We start from the raw sequence: 20,298 nt of genomic DNA, 5'->3' as shown, positions 1-20,298 counted from the left end.
CCCGATCTGATTCCCAGGATTCTGACCTTTGTTCCAGTGGGCTACGCTTCGTTGAATCAGTTTCACCCCTTTTGTCTGGAGACAGGCCGGAGCTCGAGACGCTCTGCTGTGAACTGACGGACGTCTTGGTTTTGGTTTTCTGCAGTGTGAACGGAAACCCGAAGCCTCCGGTCCTCAGCGGTGAAGCTTCGCCTGGCGCTGCCGCCCCGGGATGACGATACGTAGCGGCCTATTGGTGCTCGAACGCGCCCCCCCCATTCCGTTCCTCCTTTTAAACTTCATCATATGAATAGATTTAATAGATTTGAGTGTTTAAACTGTATTTCCTCGCACCGGCTGTGAAGTTTAGCCGGCGGCAGCATCATGTTCTACGGTTCTTCCTCTGGGGCCAGCATGTCCCTCCCATCCAAGAACCGGCTGAAACGTCAGAGCAGAACCTTCACACAGGTACACACACATTAACACACACAGGTACACACACATTTAGCACCTGGCTCCACGCCTTGTGGCCGTGAACGCATCAGGATGACGTGTGTGTACATTTTTTTTTTTTTTGCTCCAGGTTCTGTACCGAACTCTGAGTTACAGAGACCGTGTCCCGGTAGAAACCGGAACAAACACCCGCGGGGACCGGCGTTCCACAACTGAACCCCCGGAGCGCCCGGCGGATGACCCGGCCGAACTCTCCACCCAGAGCTCCGCCCCCGGGGTGCTGAAGATATTCGGCGATGAAATCTGTGCCGGTGCCAACTACAAAAGCGTCCTGGCCACGCCCCGCTCCAGCGCCCGGGAGCTGGTCAAAGAGGCGCTCGAGCGTTACTCGCTGAACAAGAACGCCGCCCACTCGTACGTCCTGTGTGACGTGATCGGACGTCTGGAGGGGGGGGGAGGGATCGGGGAAGGCGGGTGGCGAACCGAGTGCCTGCGGCCGCTGGGGGACAACGAAAAGCCCCTGCTGCTCCAGGAGCTGTGGAAACCCCGAGAGGGACACGCCCGCAGGTTCGAGCTGCGGAGGAGAGCGGAGGTGGAGGAACTCAACGCCAAGGAGAAGGATACCATCACCGCCGGTGAGGACACGCCCACACGCCCACGCACACGCACACGGCCTCCAGAGCAGGAGCTTTTCATCCTGTCCCCAGGAGATCGATATTGTTTTGATTGTTTTCCTATTCAGCCATTTATTAATAATACAAAGTGGAACGTGCACTAAACACACACACACACACACTGCAGGGAAGCACGCGGACAGCCGGTCGATGGCGTTTTTATGAATGACACCTGCACGCGGTCGCAGACGCCAAAGATACCGTGCAAGCAAGAATAAATCTGTAAAACCGCTCTGCCACGCTAACACTTATTTCAAAGCACGCCAGGGTTTGCTGGTTGCCATGCCAACGTCCAGAGTGACCAGTCAACAGCAGCGATTGGGCTGTGTCCAAGGCAAAGATGTTATTCTGTCGGCTTCTTCCTCCGCCTTCAGGATAAATATATACTAATGTCTTTAACTTAAGTCTGTATTAGTATGTTTGTAACCGGTCCGGTCTAGTTTCTGTGTTTTTACGGAGAAGCTTCATTGTTTCTTAAAGTCTAGTAAAAAAACAAAAATCACATCTTCAGTCCTCAAACAGAAGTTCTGGACCGTAATCTATAAACCAACAAGCGATTGGGACGAATGTAAATGTGAAGAAGCCGGTTTTATTGCTGCACTAACCTTTTCTCTTCTCTGTTGTAGCGCTTTGTCGTCACTGCTTGTGTGTCCTGGTGTGTGTGTGAGCGTGCACGTACATGTGTTGCGGTTTATTTTATTTATTTTATGGTTTTTTTGGCAGTGAGATAGCATTTTAAGGGTATGGCAGGATTTTTCATTCATCACAGCTGATTAATGAACTTTGTGCCGATAACCATCCTGCAGTTTTCAGTCTCGCCTGGAAACGAAATTGGATTTATTCTGAAAGGAAAGATGCAAATTGACTCGGATGAAAACAATAAGCAGAGTGAAAACGTGATCTAATTTAATTTCGTACCTTTAACTGTGTATCTCCTTATTTTCTCCTGACTCGCCGGGTGCATGCTTGTTTTGTGGCGTGCGGTCGTGGGCGGGTTATTCAACACTTGGTATGTTGTTGAGGGGATATTTTCCTCCTTCGTAACCCCTCCCACCCTGCTGTAGGGCCCAAAACGTCCCAATTCCTGGCGGCTCTAATGGGTCGGTCTGGGCTGGGCAAACACAGGAGTTCCCCCCTGCGGTGTGGCCGAGTGGTACAGTCCAGCTCTAAAGGTGGGGACTGGCCTCAGGTAGGCTGGCTGTCAGTCATTGCCATGGAGGACCGCCTCTACCTGTGTGTGTCCCACCCTCATTGAATCAACCAGTGTGTGTGCGTGTGCGTGTGCGTGCGTGCGTGTGCGTGTGTGTGTTTAAATCCGTCTGAGCCATCGCACGGCCTCAAATTCAAGTCATGAGGATCTTCATCCGAGAAACATTCACTTAATCCGACCCGGATTGGTTTCCGCTACGTAGTCCCGGCCCGGCTCGACTCGGCTTCGGTGTCGGTGTGTTTTTCTGGAGGCGGTTCTTCCAGAGGAGGACGTCATCCCGCCTCGAATGTAGCCAGTCGTCATAGCAACGCAGTGCAACCCGCACCTCGCGTAACGCTCGCACCATGCAGCGCTCGCTGTGGCGCTTAGGCCGATTAAAAATAACGGCCGTGCGGGATGGGATCGATGACGGCGACGCAGCGGCGACCAATCAGAGATCGGCCACGTTTCTACGTCTCCTGCCCAGGTGGTGTTTTTTTTTTATTGGAACCCACCATGAAGTTTTTTTATCCAACACACACACATGCGAGTCGAGCCGGCACCACGGAGCAGAAGCGCACCTCTTTGGTTTCCACGTTCTGTCGCTGCGTCACTCACAGCGTCCATCATGCTCTGACATTTCTCCGTCCTCTCTGTCCTCTACCGGCCTTTCCTTATGCTGAACGATTCTCCTCCCGTCTCCCGTCTCGCCCTCCCTTGTCCTCCCCGCAGACATTAACGCTCAGGCCCGTAAGGTCCAGAGGAACAGGGCGAAGGGGACGCTGACCTTGCCCCGGCCCGGTAACTCCTCCTTCTGTCGCAGCCTCAGCGAGACCAGCCTCGACCAGGTGAAGCCTCGCTTGGGGAAGTCGTCGCTATTCATGTGAAGCATAAACCTTGAATTCCTGAGTCCTCCGTCTGTAGCTGGGAGCGGGAGACGAGCCCAAGCGATATTACTCCACCCTCCCCGGGCCCTTAAGGGGTCGGGAGCGCGAGGCCGCCTCCGGCAGCAGGAAGAAGGAAGAAGGGACTCAGGGAGGAGGAGGAGGAGGAGGAGGGGGGGTGAGGCACTCCCTTTACCAGTCGCCGCACCTCCTGCTGCTCCAGGGATACAACCGGCAGGTGAGGACGGCCTCCGGGTGTTGCGTTGGGGTCCCCTGACGCACCTGATCGGTGCTTTGTGTTGCTCTGCAGGACTGTCTGGTTTACCTGCTGAACAGAGAGCAGCACACGGTCGGTCAGGAAACGCCGTCGGCTCGCCCCAACGTCTGCCTGTTCTCCCCCGACATCCTGCCGCTCCACTGCCGCCTGCAGCGAGTCCCCGCATCCCGTCGTCACGCCAACAGCAGCAGCAAGGCAGAGGAGCCGGCGGAGAGTCAGCAGTTCTGCATCGCCGTCGAGCCGGTGCTCCACGCCACGGTCCTCGTGAACTTCTCGCGCTGCGAGCGCTCCACCACGCTGCGCCACGGCGACCTCCTGTCCTTCGGAGCGCACTACGTCTTCCTGTACAAGGACCCCACGGGCGCCAAGCCTTTGCCCGCGCAGACGTTAGCGCGCCTGCGCTCCCTGGGGCAGCTCTACGAAGCCGTGGCGGAGGAGGGAGAGGGCGGGGCCCAGACTTGTAAGATGTGTGGTTCCGTGCTGAAGGACAGAGCCGTGCAGGCGCCCGGCGCTCCGGGAGGGAGACGCGGCCTCAGACCTCAGCTGGCGAAACCCCGCAGCAGGGGCGGCGGCGATGGGAGGACCTCTGAGTTTATCGGGAGGAGGCGGCCAAAAAAGAAGGCTTCAGCTGGAGTTTGATCAGCCTCACGAAGACCAGCTGCTGAACAGGATCGTGTCGCTCATAGAACCTGGAGGTCGGCGTCCTGGTTTATAGAAAAACAGAACGCTTATAAAACGTAAATAGGTTTACACGTGTCTCTGTGAACCTTCAGCATCTCTGTTGCCCCCCCCCCCCCCCCCCCCCCCCCCCCCACAGGAGACGACCACAAGCTGACGCCCGCCTACCTGCTGTGTCTCTGCATACAACACTCTGCCTCCAACTTCCCAGCCGGAAGTTTCGGAAAACTGCTGCTAAAGATTGTCAGAAGAATCCAGACCATCGCCTGGGTCAGTGTCCCCCGCGCACACCTGTCTGTCTGTCTGTCTGTGTCTCTGTCTGTGTCTCTGTCTGTCTCTGTCTGTCTCTTTGGTCAAGATGACCTCCTGTGGACAGGAGCTACAGCTGTGTATTTATTTACTGTATTAGTATATATTTTATGTGAATAATAAACATAAGGTTTAGTGACGTCTAGTGGTGAGGATGAGATTGCAACAAAACGAATTAGCCTCGCCTCGCTGGACCGCTGCCGATGCAAAGAGGTTCTAAGACATTAAAAATATTGCATTTCTTATTTACTGGTGCTTTGCATGAATGAAAACACAATTATTTAATTTCTACATTCCATTTCTGACAATCTGATCCTCTAAATCAGCACGCCGGAACTCTAAATGATTAGGAACATCCGGATCTCCCGAGGAAATGAACCCTCTAATAATGAATCATCTTATAACGGCATTTATGGCAGTTGTGGTTGTGTCACCTCCGCTAATTTAACTCATAGCCTCAATCCAAGCGCGTTTATACATTTGATGGCCGCCTTTTCTGTGGGTTAGTCATGTCGTGGTTCTGAACGTCTTACGTGCTAAAAGTTTAATGAGAATTGAATTGCTTTGTGCATGCCTTGCAGGAGAAGACAAAGGAGCTGGCTCAGAAGCAAGCTCAGCAGTGAGTATCACTTTCCACCTGAGAGACCATCGGTGCCCATGTTTCTATGTCGGTGTGTTTAACCCCCTACCCTGTGTGTGTGTGTGTGTGTGTGTGCGTGCGTGCGCGTGTGTCCGCCCATGCAGCCAGGACCCAGCCTCCCTGTCTCTGCTCAGCTTCTCAGACTTGATCCCGGACCTGCAGACCATCTTTTTCTGGATGTCGAACTCCATTGAGATCCTCTACTTTATACAGCAAAGAGCACCAGCGTACACTCACAGCATAGAAACGCTGCAAGGTGCACGAGTCGTTATCACAGATTAATAATCCCTCCCTCTCACCTCGCATCTCTTAACTTTGCCTCCGTCGCTGCGTCTAGGGTCAAAGGAGTCATTGTTGTCAGCGACCATATCAGCCAACGAGGAGGCGATGACCATCTTGGAGGAAGTCATCATGTACACTTTCCAGCAATGTGTCTACTACGTCACCAAGGTAATGGCGGCGGCATTCCCCATCTTCTTCTCCATCTTCTAATTATAATATTTCCTCGCAAAACATGTTCAGGATTTCCCAAAACTTTGTGTGTTTTTTTTTTTAGAATTGTAAAAAGTTTTTTTAATGCTGTGTGTGTGTGTGTGTGTGTGTGTGTGCGTGTGTCTCCAGGCTCTTTATGTGGTGTTGCCAGGTTTGTTAGACTGTAATCCATTCCCAGTCGACAGCTCTGAGCCCTGCTGGAAAGGAGGTGTTGGGTTTCCTGAACCGGTGCGCAGAGTCCTGCAGGTCAGAATCCGATTTGCTTTGTGTTGAGTTTTACCGTGTTGTTGTCGGAATCATTATTAGTTAATTATAATAATTAGTTAATTATTATTCCTGCAACGCCAGAGTCAGGATTATTAGATTGTTTTATTCAAAGATCCTCCAGACATTTATTTGTTGTTTACGTTCACGCTGACTCTCTTCCATCTTCTTCACTTGGAATAGCTGCGTATCCAGACTCTCTACCGCCACCTGTTGATCAGTTGAACCAGATCATACTCTGTGTGTGTGTGTGTGTGCAGGTGTTTCAGAATGCCCAGGAGCTTCTGCAGGGCTACCAGGTCCACCAGGAGATCCAGGCTCAGATGTTCGCCTACCTGTTCTTCTTCTCCAACGTTTCTCTGTTCAACCAGCTCATGGACAAAGGTAAGGCAGAAGCGCCCCCCCCCCACTCTCTCCCCTGTTCGACCTCCCTCAGGGTGTGTGTGTGTGTGTGTGTGTGTGTGTGTGTGTGACACTGAGAGTGTCCTTGTCAGCATTTTGGCAATGACTAACCCAGATTTGTCCTCTATGCCCTTCTGCGATCTGCATTCTGTCCCACCACAGCCCCACCTCCTCCTAGTCTTCCTTCTTTCCATCTGGTCTTTTGGGGGGGGGGGATAAAGGGCAGAGTGAAGGGTAAGAGGCTGGAAGGACGCTCAGCCTTCGTGATGACCGTGCTAATAGTTGCTAAATGGATAAAATGGTCATTTAGCTCCGCCCCATGTCCACACGTCTCCATAGTTACACTCCCAGCGTCTCCACACCCTCCCTCTGTCTCCGGCGTGCGTCATATGTCTTCATTATCTGGGGGGGGAGGCAGAGATCACATTTATGGGAGCAGGAGAAGCACCTCGATATTCATGCAGAGCCTCCCTGCTCCTCACCTCGTCGCCGCCTCCCTCTCCCATCTGTCTGGCTTTCGCTCCCTCGCTCCTATTTGTGTCGCTCATTTATATTCCCCCCCCCCCCCCCCAATGGTGTCCATGGCAACAGCGAAGGGAGTTGATAGCAGGTAGCGCTGACGCAGACACAGAAACACGAACGGCGTGACATTACGGAGACGATGAAGACGACGAAGACGATGAAGACGACGAAGACGCTCTGCTTGGATTCCTGAGATGTTATACTTGTCTGAGCATTTTCAGACCCCCCCCCCCACCAGGACAGATTACAATGATTGTTCAATGGCTTTTAGGTTGCTAGAGATGAATGGGTGTTTGTAAATCAGCTGCTGTGAAGCATTATAACACCTTTGCTATGTCAAGTGACGTCTGTTTGCAGGCCTCACACACAGATTACTGTATGCCCAGACATAAGCCTCTTAGGGGGGGGGGGCATCCAAAACATATGGCAGAATATTAGAAGAGCCCTGTGTGTGTGTGTGTGTGTGTGTGTGTGTTCTGTTTTTGACTAAAATCCTTATTTATGTTTACTATTGACTTGGGCTGGCAAATAAGACTAATATTATTGACATTGTAAGAGTAACTAAAGTCTGAAAGTCGGGTCCTGCAGGGTCCATTTCAGACGGTCCCTCATTCCTGCTTCTAAATTTAGCGCCTGTGCTGCTTGGCCTCGTAGAATATTAACCATCGAAACAAAGGCAGCCGTCTGGAGACGTCGCCGTTTTAGAACATTTCAAGGACCCAAAAATCAATGGGTATTTATTTTATAGTAATTATTGAACTCTCCTCGTGTTTGTCCCGGGTTGGGTGCAGGTCCGTCCCGGGGCTGGTTCCAGCGCTCCAAGGTGCTGCAGATTCAGGCGTGTTTGCGGATGGTCATGGAGTGGGCCAGCCGGTCCGGTCTGGGACATCTGGCCGACAAATTCTTCATGAAGCTCAAGAGCACGGTGTCCATACTGGCCACGCCCTCACAACAGCTGACACAGGTAACCCCCCCCCCCCCCCCCCCCACACACACACACGTTTCCCCCTCGTCTTAACGGCCCTCTGTTTCCCCTCCTACATCTTCTTCTCCCTCCCCAGGTGAGTTGGCGAGCCTTGTCCAGCGAGCACCCGACTCTGAAGCCGGTGCAGCTGCACCGCATCCTGACCCAGTATCAGCTGACGGCAGAGATGGGCCCCGTCCCAGCCTGGCAGCCCAACAGCGAGGACGAGGCCTACATTTACAGGACAGGTGCGCAGAACAAATAAAAACACACCAAATGTAGGGTCAACGCAAAGTCGTGGCGGCGGGGGAGGCGCGTTAACGGTTCTCGTGTGTTCAGTGGACCTCCTGGAGAGCTTTGAGAACCACCCCCCCATCGTGCTGCCCAGCGCCGGCTTCCTGGTGGACCTGGACGGCGAGTGCATCGAGGACAGCATCTACAGGCAGCTGCTCTACGTCCGCCACTTCCTGTGGGGCCTCCGCACCAAGACGCAAACGCACACGCCCAGTGTGCACACACACTCCAACGGGACCAACACAGCTGACTGGCCCGACGTCCAGGTGAGGCCTCGCACACGCACACACACACACACACACACGCACACACAGACACACACCTAGCGGTAATCTGCGGCTGTCGAGGAGTTCCTCATAATCCCATATAGGAAAGACGGAACGCTTTTACTCCAGCCGGCCCACGCACGGATACACGCACGGATACACGCACGGATACACGCACGGACACGCACGGACACACGCACGGATACACGCACGGATACACGCACAGATACACGCACGCACAGAACCCTAGACGCGGTTAAATCACTGCTAATCTGATTAGTCTTTAGGCTGTCTAATTAGTGGGAACGGCCGACTAGACCATAATCCCGAGAGTTACTGCACGTCCGAGCTCACGCTGGAACACACACACACACACACGTTCGTCTTCCAGCTACACAACAAAACGAGCGCTCCTTCACGAGTAGCAGAGCCATCAGCTTCCATTTTCTCATCATTGCATCGCCACGCTGCGCTTTCATCCTCGTCCCGATTTAGAGGGAGCTGCCGCCCCCGGCACACAACAGCCCCCGCTCCGGTGGTCATGGCGACGAGGTGACGGCGGAAACGGGAGAGGAGAGGGGATGGGACAGAGCCGCGGGGGGCCAGTCGCACACACACAGCCTCAGGAGGAACGGCATGGTCCACCACGCGCGCACGGCGGCCAATCCGGACCCGTCCTGCCTCCTGACCCCGCCCAACACCCCGCTGTACCCGGACGGAGGGGGAGGGGCCATCATGGGCCCCAACACCCAGACCAACGGGCTCATCGTGAACGGACTCGAGGGTGAGATAACGGGAGCACCTTCAACATCGTCCTCGTCCTCTCGACACGCCGCCATGACGTCAGATTATGAGCGGCGTTTGTGTTGAGTTCTGGAAATCATCAGAACCAGTTTGGCGTAGGACAACCTGAGGGGGCGTACTGAGTTAAACCGCGCCCCCCTGTGGACATTTTTATATATTATCTAGAAATATTAAGTCCTGATTTATACCCGCGTGGGTCTGGGAGTTGTTTCACTTCCTCCTCCTCTAGTGCTCCTTTGTCGTGCTGTCCCTCCCGCGGCGTCTTCGTGGCGTAACATCTGCATGCTGCCGTCACCAGAAGCACGTTTGTGTGACGGCGCAGCTCCTTGTTGCATGCCTTCCAGTATTCGTGTGTCTCTTTTGTGAGACCTCTTCTGTTTGTCCAACCCCACAGCAAGACCCTGTGTGTGTGTGTGTGTGTGTGTCTGTGTCCTCTGCAGGGTGTATTAGTGGGTGTGAGTTTCCTTTCCCTGTGTCCTCCCCTGGCACCCCTCCCCTCCCTGATGACTTGTGTGTGGTGTTTGTAGTGGAACTGGACAAGGGACCTTACGGACTCGGCATGGGACTCATAGACGGCCTGGTGAGTGGTTCCAGGACGCTTCTTACTTTCGTGTTTAGTTCTGCTGCAGAAATTAAAACATCATAACGATGCTCTGATCCACGGTGACATCAGCAGCAGCGCCGTTACAGATGTGTGTATTGATTACATGGTTGTTTTTTTTAAACATATAAAGACTAGCTTGTTTTGTACACTGAGAAATAAAGAGAATAACGGAGCACTGCAGAATATTTAACCTCACTTTTATCATCTATAAGCAGAATATGAACACGCAGTAAATTTACAAAGATCATCTTGATGTTTATATTTATTCGTTATCCTTTAAACAGTCAGTTAAAGATCAGGCCCTCCAGGTACTCTACTCTTCATCGCTTCTCCCTCTGCAGCACACTCCTCTCAACGCTCCAGGCATCTACATCCGCACTTTGATCCCGGACGGCCCGGCGGCGTCCGATGGCAGGCTGAGGATCGGCGACCGCATCCTGGCTGTGAACGGGACCAGTCTGATAGGAGCGGACTACCAGAGGTACAGGCGACGAAGGCTCGTCGTCTTAGCCACCGAGCGGCGTGAACCTGGTGCTCCTTCATCCTTCTCCTGCTGAGCCTCCTCTCCCTCCCTCCTCGTTTGCTCCTCGCAGCGCCGTGGACCTGATCCGTCTGGGAGGAGGTCGCCTACGTTTCCTGGTAGCCAAATCCGACGCCGACATCTCGGAGAAGATCAGCGCCTCGTCCTGCTGACTGACGGCGGAGGATGCGGGCGCACAAACGCGCGTCCCGCGTACGAAACGTCAACGTGAACACCTGGCGACGACTCTCCACGACCCGCTTCCCTCACATCCACCCCTGCTGGGTTTGGAGCGAAAGCCTCCGTAACCCACGGCGACATTAAAGGAACCCGCTGCAGAGAAAGCGGCCCAGTGAATCAGCGTCTGAGGTGGGGGCCGTCTGGTGCGGTTTAAAGCGCAGCAGGGTTCTAACGTACCTCCCGTCAGAGCATGTGCACACATTGTGCCCCCCCCCCCCCCCGTGTTTGTAGGATATTTTGCGTGTCATTTCTCTACTTTTAAAGCTCCTACAGATAAACATCCTGGAGATTAGCTTGTTTTTCTACCAGCAAACAGTTAATGACCCTCCACAGCTTGAACCGGACGACGTCCGGAGGATTGTGTTGCAGAACATTTAGCAGCCGAGGCCGTCAACTGATTCCGAGGAATCTGCCTGTTAGTTCTTGAGCAGGATTACGGACCGGCTCACGGCCAGAAGGACGGACAGACGAATCTGAGAGCGTCTTCAGACGACGTGAGACGGTGAACAAGCGGCTGTTTGAGGCTGTGAGAGGAATGTTTTCTAAACTGGTTTGTTACTAACATCTGACAAACAGCTGCGTATGAATGTTGACTTTTATACTGGGGGGGCGGAGGATGCAAACTGGAGACGGACAGATCGACGCTCACGCTGCACCGTCCTGTGTGCCGTCAAGACGCTGAATGCTGCTGCTCAAGAGGTGTAAATATATTTAACATTTGATCGGGGGGGGGGGGAGATATACGGTTTGTGTATTTCCTGTTACTCATGTATTTTTGCTCCTACAGTCGGGTGTTTAACTCACGGCTCGTTAGCTGCAGACACATTTTTAATGTTTGCTCCGTTGGGACGGACCCACTGCCAAGGACGCCAAAAACATCCGTGCAACCAAGCAAGTAGAACCCGAACAGAACTATTCTCTCATAATCTCAGCGCTCATGTTGGAAACTTATGAAAATTTACACTGTAATGAGTCAATGTTCCTTTTTTTTTCTGCTCCATTTTGGATGCGGTTTATTTCTTTGCACCTGGAGGTTTGTCTGACTCGACTCGCGCATGTCTCGTCTGTAAATATTTATACCGTTAGAAGCGCCCGTACTTCAGAATAAAGGTTGTTGGACACTCTGGGGTTTCTGTCGAGTCGCCAGCCGGCAGCGGAGAGGAGGAGGAGAGGAGAGCAGGAAGTCGTTGCGTCAATGAAGGATTTTAATTTGTGCTACACATTTTAACAAATCACAAAGACATTTAAAAATACATATACTGCTCTAATTCCAGAATGTTTTCGTATTGATGACAGACGTTTTGACACATAGCAAAATATGTTTTTTCCGCCCCCCCCCCCAAAATAATTGAAAAATACCTTCTAAAGAGCTTTGTCATTTTGCAGATAGAGCAGCGATACAATCATTCCACGTCTTTTTCTAAATGTGCAGCAACAATGAAATGTTGCGCACATCGTTCCTGATTGCCGGTTTAAGAATCGAGGCGAGAGTGAGGCCAGAAAGAGAGGAGCGGAAAAGTGCTGGAGAAGAGCTAATTAAGGCAGAGATTGTCCAACAGCTCTGTGCCTCCGTAGAGAGACTGTCCGCTGAGGAGGGAGGAAGAGGTAGATACAAGGAGGAAGATGAAGACTGATGCTTTCACAGAAAACTGAAAGCAGAAGAATAGGGAACCGAGATTTCAAAAGAACCAGACAAGAAAAAAAGAGAGACGAGAGCAGTCGAAATTTGTGGTCAAGTGTTGGTCCCGCCCTTCCCCTGATAAAAGTCTTCTGATGCAACGTAACTGTCGCCGCTGTAGTGACGCGTTCATCTAAAACTGTAAAGCTGTCTAAAGGTTAAAATAAAATGCCCCCCCCCCCCCCCCCCCCTACAAAAAAACCCAAAACAATTAAGGCTTTCAGGATTACAACAAACAAAACAGTCCGTGCAGGCTGCGCCGGTTCTCCTCTAGCCGCTACCGAAACAAAAGAAAACAATCAGTACGTCTACATTAGTTTAGCTCCAGATAGCCGCCTCTTTTTAATCACCCTTCTTGGTCTTGGTAAATTTACTCCTGGATTTCCTTCCCCTTCCTGTTCTTTTTGCGCTTTACAGGAGACGCCTCACATTCTGGTCCGGGCCTGAATAACGACAGCTTTTTCTTTACTAAGCAACAAACCTCCCCGTCGTCATCGTATCTCTTCTGTAAACTTCTGGCCTTTTTTTTTTTTTTTACATCTCAACACACATTTCCTGGTTTTAAATCAAGCACGGACCAATCAGAAGCACGGGAGAGGGGTTTCTTTGGCCTGCATCAGCTGAAGGAAAGGACTGTGAGCTATTATCGGACATTCACATTGATAAAGTAGTGCTGAAATGATCTTTAACATGAATAATGTTCGTTAAGGCTCCGTACTGGTGTGTCGTGAGCGAATAATTGAATTGACCAAAATGTGTGTTTTACTGATTTCCCTTCCGAGTCTGCCTGTGTTGTGTTTTGTTTTTTGGGGGGCCACGTCGGCTGCAGTCTTATCAAAAGGAGTACAAAAGGTGGAGAAGTTATGGGACAAAGATGGAGGCTGGCCACCGGGTACCTGCGTTTTACTTCCTGGGGTCGTGGCTTTGTGACGTCACGCTAACGATAACAGGCTGATGGGCAGATGTGACTTGGTGAATAGCCGATTCGGTCCCGCCGTCGTCCTCCATCTTCGCCCGCTTGGCCTGGGGCTCGCGCGGCGGCTCGTCCAGCGGCTCCGCACTGGGCTGTCTGGTCACCAGCACTGGGGGGGAGCTGGAGGCCTGGGCAGCCAGGATCTGGAGGGGACTGCTCAGCCCTGGAGGGGAGTAGGGAGGGAAAGGGTTAACCAAGAGCCACGCTGCAGCTTTAAGTCAGAGCAGGGTTCGGCCCCCGTTTACGTTAAGGTCTAAATCAGCATCCTACCGGACGCGTTGGCGAGGCCGATTTCAGCAGCAACAGCTGCGGTGGCGTGTTTGCCATTCTGGGTAACAAGACGAACAGGAAGTTGGTGTAAACCCGGGGCGAGGCTCCTCCCCTCCACGCCCTGCACCGCACTGTCCACGGTCTGGATCACTCGCTCTCTGGTCAGCTGAGCATCTGTGCCAGACACACATGTAAAGCCTTTATTGATGTACAGGTCAGCCCAGGTCTGCATTAAGTTATTGATTATTGATCGACTACAACGTGTCCATTAATCCAACAGACCTCTGCTGGCTCCGGTCTAAGTCAAGCTGTACCTCTGAGCTCATTGTTGCCCTCCACTCCTCCGACAGAGGGGCTGCAGTACCCATTGGGGGGGTTGGAGGTCAGAGGGCCGCTGGTGACCACCCGCACCATGGTGACCGAGGACTGGGGGGGGGTCTGCAGCATGTGAATGGGCTGGATTTGGCTGCCACCAGCCGGCAGGAAAGCAAGAGCCTTCCCTTGGCCCGTGGTCAGGATAGTCGGGTGGGGGGGTACAGCCATGATGACAGGCTGGGCACTGACAGGAGATCCTAAACAGAGGGGGGGGGGGAGGGGGCAAACATCAGTTTGACCCCTCATCTCGGGTAAAGAGACTTCTCCTAACGTGTATTTAAGAGCTGACCTGGGGCACTCTGGGAGTACCTGTACTCAGGCACGGACGCCAGTTTGTTAGCCAGATGTTCATGGGGGATGGGGGAGCCCTCCCTGCTCAGACACTCGGGGGTCTGCAGGCCACTGGACGGAGGGGACAGAAGTCCCTGGTGCGTTGGGGATGCAGGGGCGCTCCTGAGAAGAGAGGGCAAAAGGAGTCACGAACGCATCAAGAGACGCCTCCTTCCCCGCCAGCGCCGCCTGCCCCGCCTGCCCCGCCTGCCCCGCCTGCCCCGCCTGCCCCGCCTGGAAACCAGACTTACTTTGCTCTATCCAACCAAATGATGCGAGGAGCAGAAGCAGAGAGAAGGGAGAAATCAAAGCAAGTCCAATCAGAAGCTAGTGTGCATGCGTGCCCGCCCCGCCGGTCGTTACCTCGAAGACAGCGGCCCGAACGGCGTCCTGAAGCAGGCCACGCCCCGCTGCCGCCGCTTCCTGAAGGCTTGCTCCACCAGCTTGCTCTCGGAAGCAGAATCCACGCGCCAGAAGCTGCCCTTCCCGGGCTCGTCCTGAGAGCGGGCCACTTTCAGGAAGTAGCGGTTGAGCGACAGGTTGTGCCTGATCGAGTTCTGGAAACAAGCGTCAGTGAAACGGGACAGAACGCAAGGTGAGACCTCCCACAGGTAACCACGGCGACGAGGCGCCTACCTGCCAGCCCTTGTCTGCGGTGCGATAGTAAGGGTAGTGTTTGGTGATGTGAGCGTAGATGCCGCTGAGCGTCAGCTGTTTATCCGGCGCCGACGAGATGGCCTGGACGATCAGCTGTGCATAGGAATAAGGCGGCTTGGACTCATCCTGCAGAAAAACGAGACACGAGACACGAGCCTTTACAGCCAGGCGTCCCAAACGGCCGCCCGACCGAGCGGCGCTCTCTTCGCCGGCCGTTACCTTGGGGCTGTCTCCCCCAGCTGACTCCCCCCGCTGCTCGCCTCCCCCTCCTCTCTGCTCAGCAACGCCTCGCCGCTGCTCTGAAACAGCATTGGCAGCATACTCAGCCGCTAGCTGGAGGTCAGAGGTCACGTTGCGTCCGTAGCGATACCCCGACGACCCCGCTCCTCGTGGACTAGCCGGACAGGAGTTGGGAACACTGGAAGAGAGAGAAAAGAGGAGAGAGACACAAACAAGTAAATCAACACGATCCGAGGGAGATTATTACACTTATTTGAAAACTGTGTGCTCATTTATATTAAATATTAACGACAATCCAACAAAACAAGAGAAGCATCCGAGCTCCGATCAGTGCGGCTCGAAATCAAAGCCAAGCGGCTGCGTTAATGTTTAACGGGGGGGTTATCTGGTCGTGTTGAAACACAAAGACTCGTGTAACACACACCTGCTTCTGTTAGCAGAGTCAACACCGCTTTCTGGGAGAGTCGGTGAGCTTTGATTTCCCTTTAGCGACAGAGAGCCAGGGGTACAGACGGAGGTGGGGGGGGGGGGGGGGGGCACGTTTGTGTTTTTTGGCTGGGAAAACTCGGCTGCAGGCTCCATTTGGAAAGTGGCTGCAAAAAATCTCAGCGCAACGAAACGACTTAAGCCGAGCAAAAAGAACATCAACAGAATGAATTGTGTTCAGCATCACGTGGAGGTTTGTCTTTGCTTCCCCCGGACGCACATTTCACCCCCTCTGCACGTGCGCGTGGACCAGCTGTACGAGTTTACTGTGTTATGTTTTAATTCACAACTCATTCAAGCTGCCAAACAGGAAACGCTACTCTCACCATCCTGTTTGGAAGCATGTTCCATTGTATGTGCTTCATGGGGGGGGGGCTGGCAAGGGGGGTGGCCCAACTATCTGCCCAACAAGGGCACGCTGAAAGAAGCAGTGTGTGTGTGTTTTCATGGTGTCCACATGCAAGAAAAAGAGCTGAGAGGGAGACAGAGGGAGGGGTCTCTGAAAAAAGGAAACCACGAATGGAAAAAGGGCCTGCAGTCAAAACAATCTTGCCCGATAGCCAATCAGGCACCTCAAAGCTGCAGCCATTCCATATAAGGAAGGCACACGCAGGCTAAATGATGTAGGAACCACCCCAGGCCACCAGGGGGCACCCACAGCCACGCTGACCAACCTGTTGCATACAATTACAGAGCAATGATGGTCCAACATGCTGCAGCAGCTGATGAGCGTGTGCAGACACAGAGGAGAGGTATTATCTGATATGGATGACATGTTCAGGAAATATTGGGAACGCTACCAGAAGACGATAAAATGTTGGTGACGATCCAGAAGAGATCCTGGATTCTGGATCACTTTGACATTTTTGTTACCATTGCATTAAAAACTTCCACAATATCTCGGTTGATTATTGACCGATGTTTCATCCGGCTCGGACCCAGAATGGAGTCAGTGTATAAAGATAAAGAAGAAGAATTTAGAACCTTTTGATGATGATCCAGATCACCACGTGGACGGTCTAGATCCAGTTAGGAGGGGAACGAGCTGCTCGGCAAAGGTCTGCGCTCTCTGAGTGCTTTTCTAGTTACCTTCAATTTGTAAAACTTATTCTGTCTAAATCTTGTTTTTGAGTTTCGATGGTTAAAGCAAGTGAAAAACGGTCCCATTTCCTGTTTGCTAATCGGTTTCATGATGGGTCTCTGCTGGTCTCTCCTTACCTGATGGTGCCGGTGGGCGAGGGAAGAGGAGAGCCAAATGCCCTGATATGCTCGTCATGCTGCTGCATTGTGGGAATGCTGATTTTGAGGGGAGAAATGTGGGGGAGAAGTGAGCGAGGGGGAAGAGAGGGCAGCTCCCTCTCTCTGTGCTCCTCCGGCTCCAGCAGTGACATGAACTGGATCTTGATGACTGTGCTGGGGAAGCGAAAGACACACCTAGTGAGAAAGGAGAGGAGGAGGAGGAGAAGAACACAACGTCTGATTAGTGCCATCTCTTCAGCAGCTTTTCTAACAGCTCAGGGTGACTGTTATGTTCGTTCATTTGTCGTAGACATTAAAGTATCTTATCCCCCCCCACGTGGAGACATTTCAGACTTTCAGACTTTGAAATTGAAATGCTCACCATAGCTAGCTTTTGTAAAGGTGGGGCTGCCAAACAAACACTGGATGAAAGATGAGCTAGCTCACACTATGTCCGTGCAAGAAAAGCCCCAGTGTGGCTAGAACAAGGCCTGAGGGGGGGGGGGGGGTGCTGGATGAGGGTTCCGTAGCTGAGACGAAGGGGCTGCTTATTCGCCAGTCCCAACACTCAGCGGCAAAGAGAAAGCCACTGTTCCATGAGCTCACATGACATTTGGTCTAGAGTTTGTGCGACAGGGCATGTGAGAGACTCTCGACCCATTTAAACAGCCCCTCCAAAGAGAGACTGGTGCACCGTCATTCCGCCCCAATGTTCTGTGCAAACGCCACGAAAGAATAATGGGGGGGGGGGGGGGGGGTCCGTTTTGTTCCATCTCTGTGACTGCAGTGGACGGAGTGATGGTGCCAAATTGCACGTCTGTGCAAACACGAGACAGAAAGGCAGGAGGGAGCTACGACGTTTTGACAAAACATCACGTGTGGCCTGAGCTCGGAGTAAAAGCAGCGAGTAGCAGTTGGCAGCTAGCGCTGAAAAGAAATTCAACAGAAAATGTCTTCAAACCGGAAAGACAGCACAAAATTAAACAACCTTCTTTCTCATTTGAAAAGCTTCCCAACATAACTCTCGACATTTTTTCCAGCAAACTCTATAATCTTGAGATTGTCTCCAGACCCACGACGAGCTATAGTGTTTACTCCATGTGCTCCTAAAAATGAGGATGTTATTTCTGCCCGCACTTCCTGTCCAAAGCGCGACACGCCCCAAAACAGCATTGACAGCCAATCAGAGCGAGCAGCAGTACACTCCCTGCTCCGCCTCCATCTTGTGATTGACACCCACAATGCTAGTTGTAGTTTTTTTTTTTTTTTTACTGCCGTCAAAATCTTTATCTTTGTGATAAAAACAATATTAAGACTAAAAATAACTGTTTAGACCCAAACCGCAAAAAATACCGAGTTTATAAAAACATTTTCTACACGAAGCTCGCGAGCTCGGAGGAGTGACGCGTTTTGTTTACACTGTATACGTGACGTGAACTAGCTGACATTATCGCTAGCACAAACACCCTGATAATTGTTAAAACGAGATTTCTTCCGAGAGATAAGATACTTTTCTGTCAAGTCATAAAATCCAGTCGGTCTCAATTTTTCCGGCGCCATTTCCGCCACATTAAAAATAACACGCCCTTGAAAGAAATCGTTTTGCGTGTTTCCCTATATCGAATTTGCTGGCAGACAAATGTAGCTAAGTTTGTTAGCGGCTAAAGATAGCTATTATAATTCAGTTGTTCACAGCAGACAAACATTAACATGACAATGGACGGCTCCCTCAGGCCTCATGACAAAACTGTAATTATAATTTCACAGCCAAAGGGGATATATTTCCTTTAAGCGTTACAACCAGGTTTCGGTAAACGCGTGCGAAGATGAGCGCAAAAGAGCCACACTTAAAAAGTGGTCCAAAATCAGCCTCGATAAGAACTCCTATAAAAATGTCTAAATGTTTGTTTAAGTGTCTATTAAAAAGGAGGAGAGAGACTTTAACAGGGCTAAAAAGTTTATAAAGTCGTCGCTTGGCCCACAGAAAAGTGGGTAGCCCTGACAGTCAACAGTTGCCACAATTAGCATATCGGTAGCGGCTAAGCTAACCGAGCGGACTCACTCTCGCGGCAGCAGCAGCGGCGGCGCTCCTCTCCGCTGGAACACCCCGTCAACGAACACGCCATTCTTGCCCAGGCACCGGAGGGAGAACCCGTTCGCCTCGTCGTACGCGAGCTGCAGGTGTCGCCGTGAAATAAAGCTCGAGTGACCCATGTTGATGTCCACGGAGCCGTGAGACGAGTTCCGGCCTATGGTGACCGTCCTTCGGCGCATGACATACTCGAAGTCCCGGCCCTCGAGCCTGGCCAGGGCCTGCGGAGGAGGACCGGAGAGCCGCACGGGAAGGATCCTGGCGTTGGCGCAGGCTTCCATCATCGCAGGACCGGAGATGGCGAACGAGGGGTGGTGATAGCCGTGAGAGGTCACCGCGACGCGCACGGGGCTGCATGGAGCCGACTGTAAGGCGAGCAGCGCTCTCGCTCCGGTGTCGTCCCGGTAGTCTGCCATCTTCTTTCGGAGGGTCAACACACTTTACTTCCCGCACACACAGAGTTGCAGCGTGAGTTTTTTCGGCGAGGGCACTTGTTCGCTCCGTGGCTCTCGGAACAACATGGAATCCGGGTCAGCGGAAGAACGGGACCGGCGTGAGCGCAGGAACGGGACTCAAAATGAGGCGTTCACGGCCGCAGTCGCATTGAAAATGTCAGCTTCCAATAAATATAGATAATTGCCGGATAAGCAAACCAATTGTGGTATTTCAGAGAAACTGAGGTGTCTGTCAAATCATTTATTGTCATTATTTTATTGTCAACATCATTTGGGCTACTGAAGATGTATTAAAACATTAAAAGCAGATCTGCTTGATTCCACTTGCTTCTTTCTTAAATAAAAAAAAAGAAAAGAAATACTCGTGATAGAGGAAATTTCAATTCATTTTTATTTCTATAGCAGCAGATCATGACAGAAAGTTATCTGAAGGCACTTTACAGGCGTAGTCGGGAACGACAACAGCAAGAACTTTTGTGACGGAGGCAAGAAAAAAAACGTTTTAACAGGCAGAAACCTTGAAGACACATAAAAGAAAGTATAAAAAGTGGGGGGTGAATATAAAGAACCTTAAAATTAGTCACCAATAATCATTTGATACAAGGACAGAGAAGAAAGCAGTGAACGACATTATTGTGACGTTTTTGTCCCTGAACCCAACATCTGGCCACACCAGGAAACTGGAGGTCGGGTTCAATAGTTCTATCTGCCGTCTGTCCAGAATCGATCCTTTATAAGCTTTCACTTTCACTGAATCGGTGCGAAACTGAAATAAACTAGATGCATAAAAACCTTTTTGATAAATCACACAAACATTTCCCTGGCCTGGGGGACTGCAGTTCATTTTGGCTTCAAGAAACAACTTGAACGTCCGACTTTGATTGAGTTCGGTTATTTCCGTCACATTAAAATCCAAATTCATTTCCAGCCACAGGGACATGTGGTGTCCGCAGCGTTCCTGGTTTTCCGACCCAAGATTTTTCTCTCTCTCTCTCTTTCTTTCTTTTTTTCATCTCTTCCCTCTGTTTATAAACATGGAAAGAACAAG

General features: G+C 51.8%; 2 protein-coding genes across 4 annotated transcripts; one reads left to right on the top strand and one right to left on the bottom strand.

The window, feature by feature from the left end:
• Positions 1–363: 363 nt before the first annotated feature.
• On the top strand, positions 364–10,538 carry radil (Ras association and DIL domains). The gene is given in 20 exon segments (XM_068751290.1): positions 364–447; positions 563–1,067; positions 2,171–2,278; positions 3,028–3,143; positions 3,220–3,417; positions 3,490–4,023; positions 4,025–4,151; positions 4,274–4,404; positions 5,025–5,062; positions 5,188–5,339; positions 5,421–5,533; positions 5,705–5,821; positions 6,100–6,223; positions 7,555–7,727; positions 7,825–7,975; positions 8,067–8,287; positions 8,783–9,071; positions 9,532–9,671; positions 10,037–10,176; positions 10,289–10,538. Coding segments are annotated over 20 exon segments (3,561 nt in total). The 3' UTR covers positions 10,389–10,538.
• foxk1 (forkhead box K1) lies at positions 10,453–19,553 on the bottom strand. 3 transcript variants are annotated; one of them, XM_068751292.1, is made up of 10 exons: positions 18,766–19,553; positions 16,683–16,898; positions 14,958–15,156; positions 14,718–14,864; positions 14,445–14,638; positions 14,041–14,204; positions 13,691–13,948; positions 13,377–13,550; positions 13,030–13,269; positions 10,453–10,548 (listed from the first exon to the last, which is right to left on the bottom strand). In XM_068751292.1, the coding sequence occupies exons 1-9, from the start codon at positions 19,209–19,211 to the stop codon at positions 13,037–13,039; spliced, it is 2,031 nt and encodes a 676-aa protein (XP_068607393.1). In that variant the 5' UTR covers positions 19,212–19,553; the 3' UTR covers positions 10,453–10,548; positions 13,030–13,036. The 3 variants fall into 3 exon arrangements, with proteins under 3 accessions (XP_068607393.1, XP_068607392.1, XP_068607394.1); XM_068751291.1 differs by lacking the exon at positions 10,453–10,548 and having other exon boundaries at positions 12,312–13,269; XM_068751293.1 differs by lacking the exons at positions 10,453–10,548; positions 13,030–13,269 and having other exon boundaries at positions 13,445–13,550; positions 13,659–13,948.
• Between the last annotated feature and the right edge of the window lie 745 nt (positions 19,554–20,298).

The sequence above is a fragment of the Brachionichthys hirsutus genome, chromosome 17, assembly GCF_040956055.1.
Source record: "Brachionichthys hirsutus isolate HB-005 chromosome 17, CSIRO-AGI_Bhir_v1, whole genome shotgun sequence".
NCBI lineage: Eukaryota > Metazoa > Chordata > Actinopteri > Lophiiformes > Brachionichthyidae > Brachionichthys > Brachionichthys hirsutus.
This window is presented reverse-complemented; position numbering and strand designations above follow the sequence as displayed.

Excerpts from the sequence above, each read along its gene's own strand:
- foxk1 (XM_068751292.1), bottom strand. The coding sequence starts at position 19,211 with ATGGCAGACTACCGGGACGACACCGGAGCGAGAGCGCTGCTCGCCTTA. Across the intron at positions 14,205-14,444 it reads TTCGGGCCGCTGTCTTCGAG|GAGCGCCCCTGCATCCCCAA; the intron begins GTAACGACCGGC and ends CTCTCTTCTCAG. Across the intron at positions 13,949-14,040 it reads GTACTCCCAGAGTGCCCCAG|GATCTCCTGTCAGTGCCCAG; the intron begins GTCAGCTCTTAA and ends CCCTCTGTTTAG.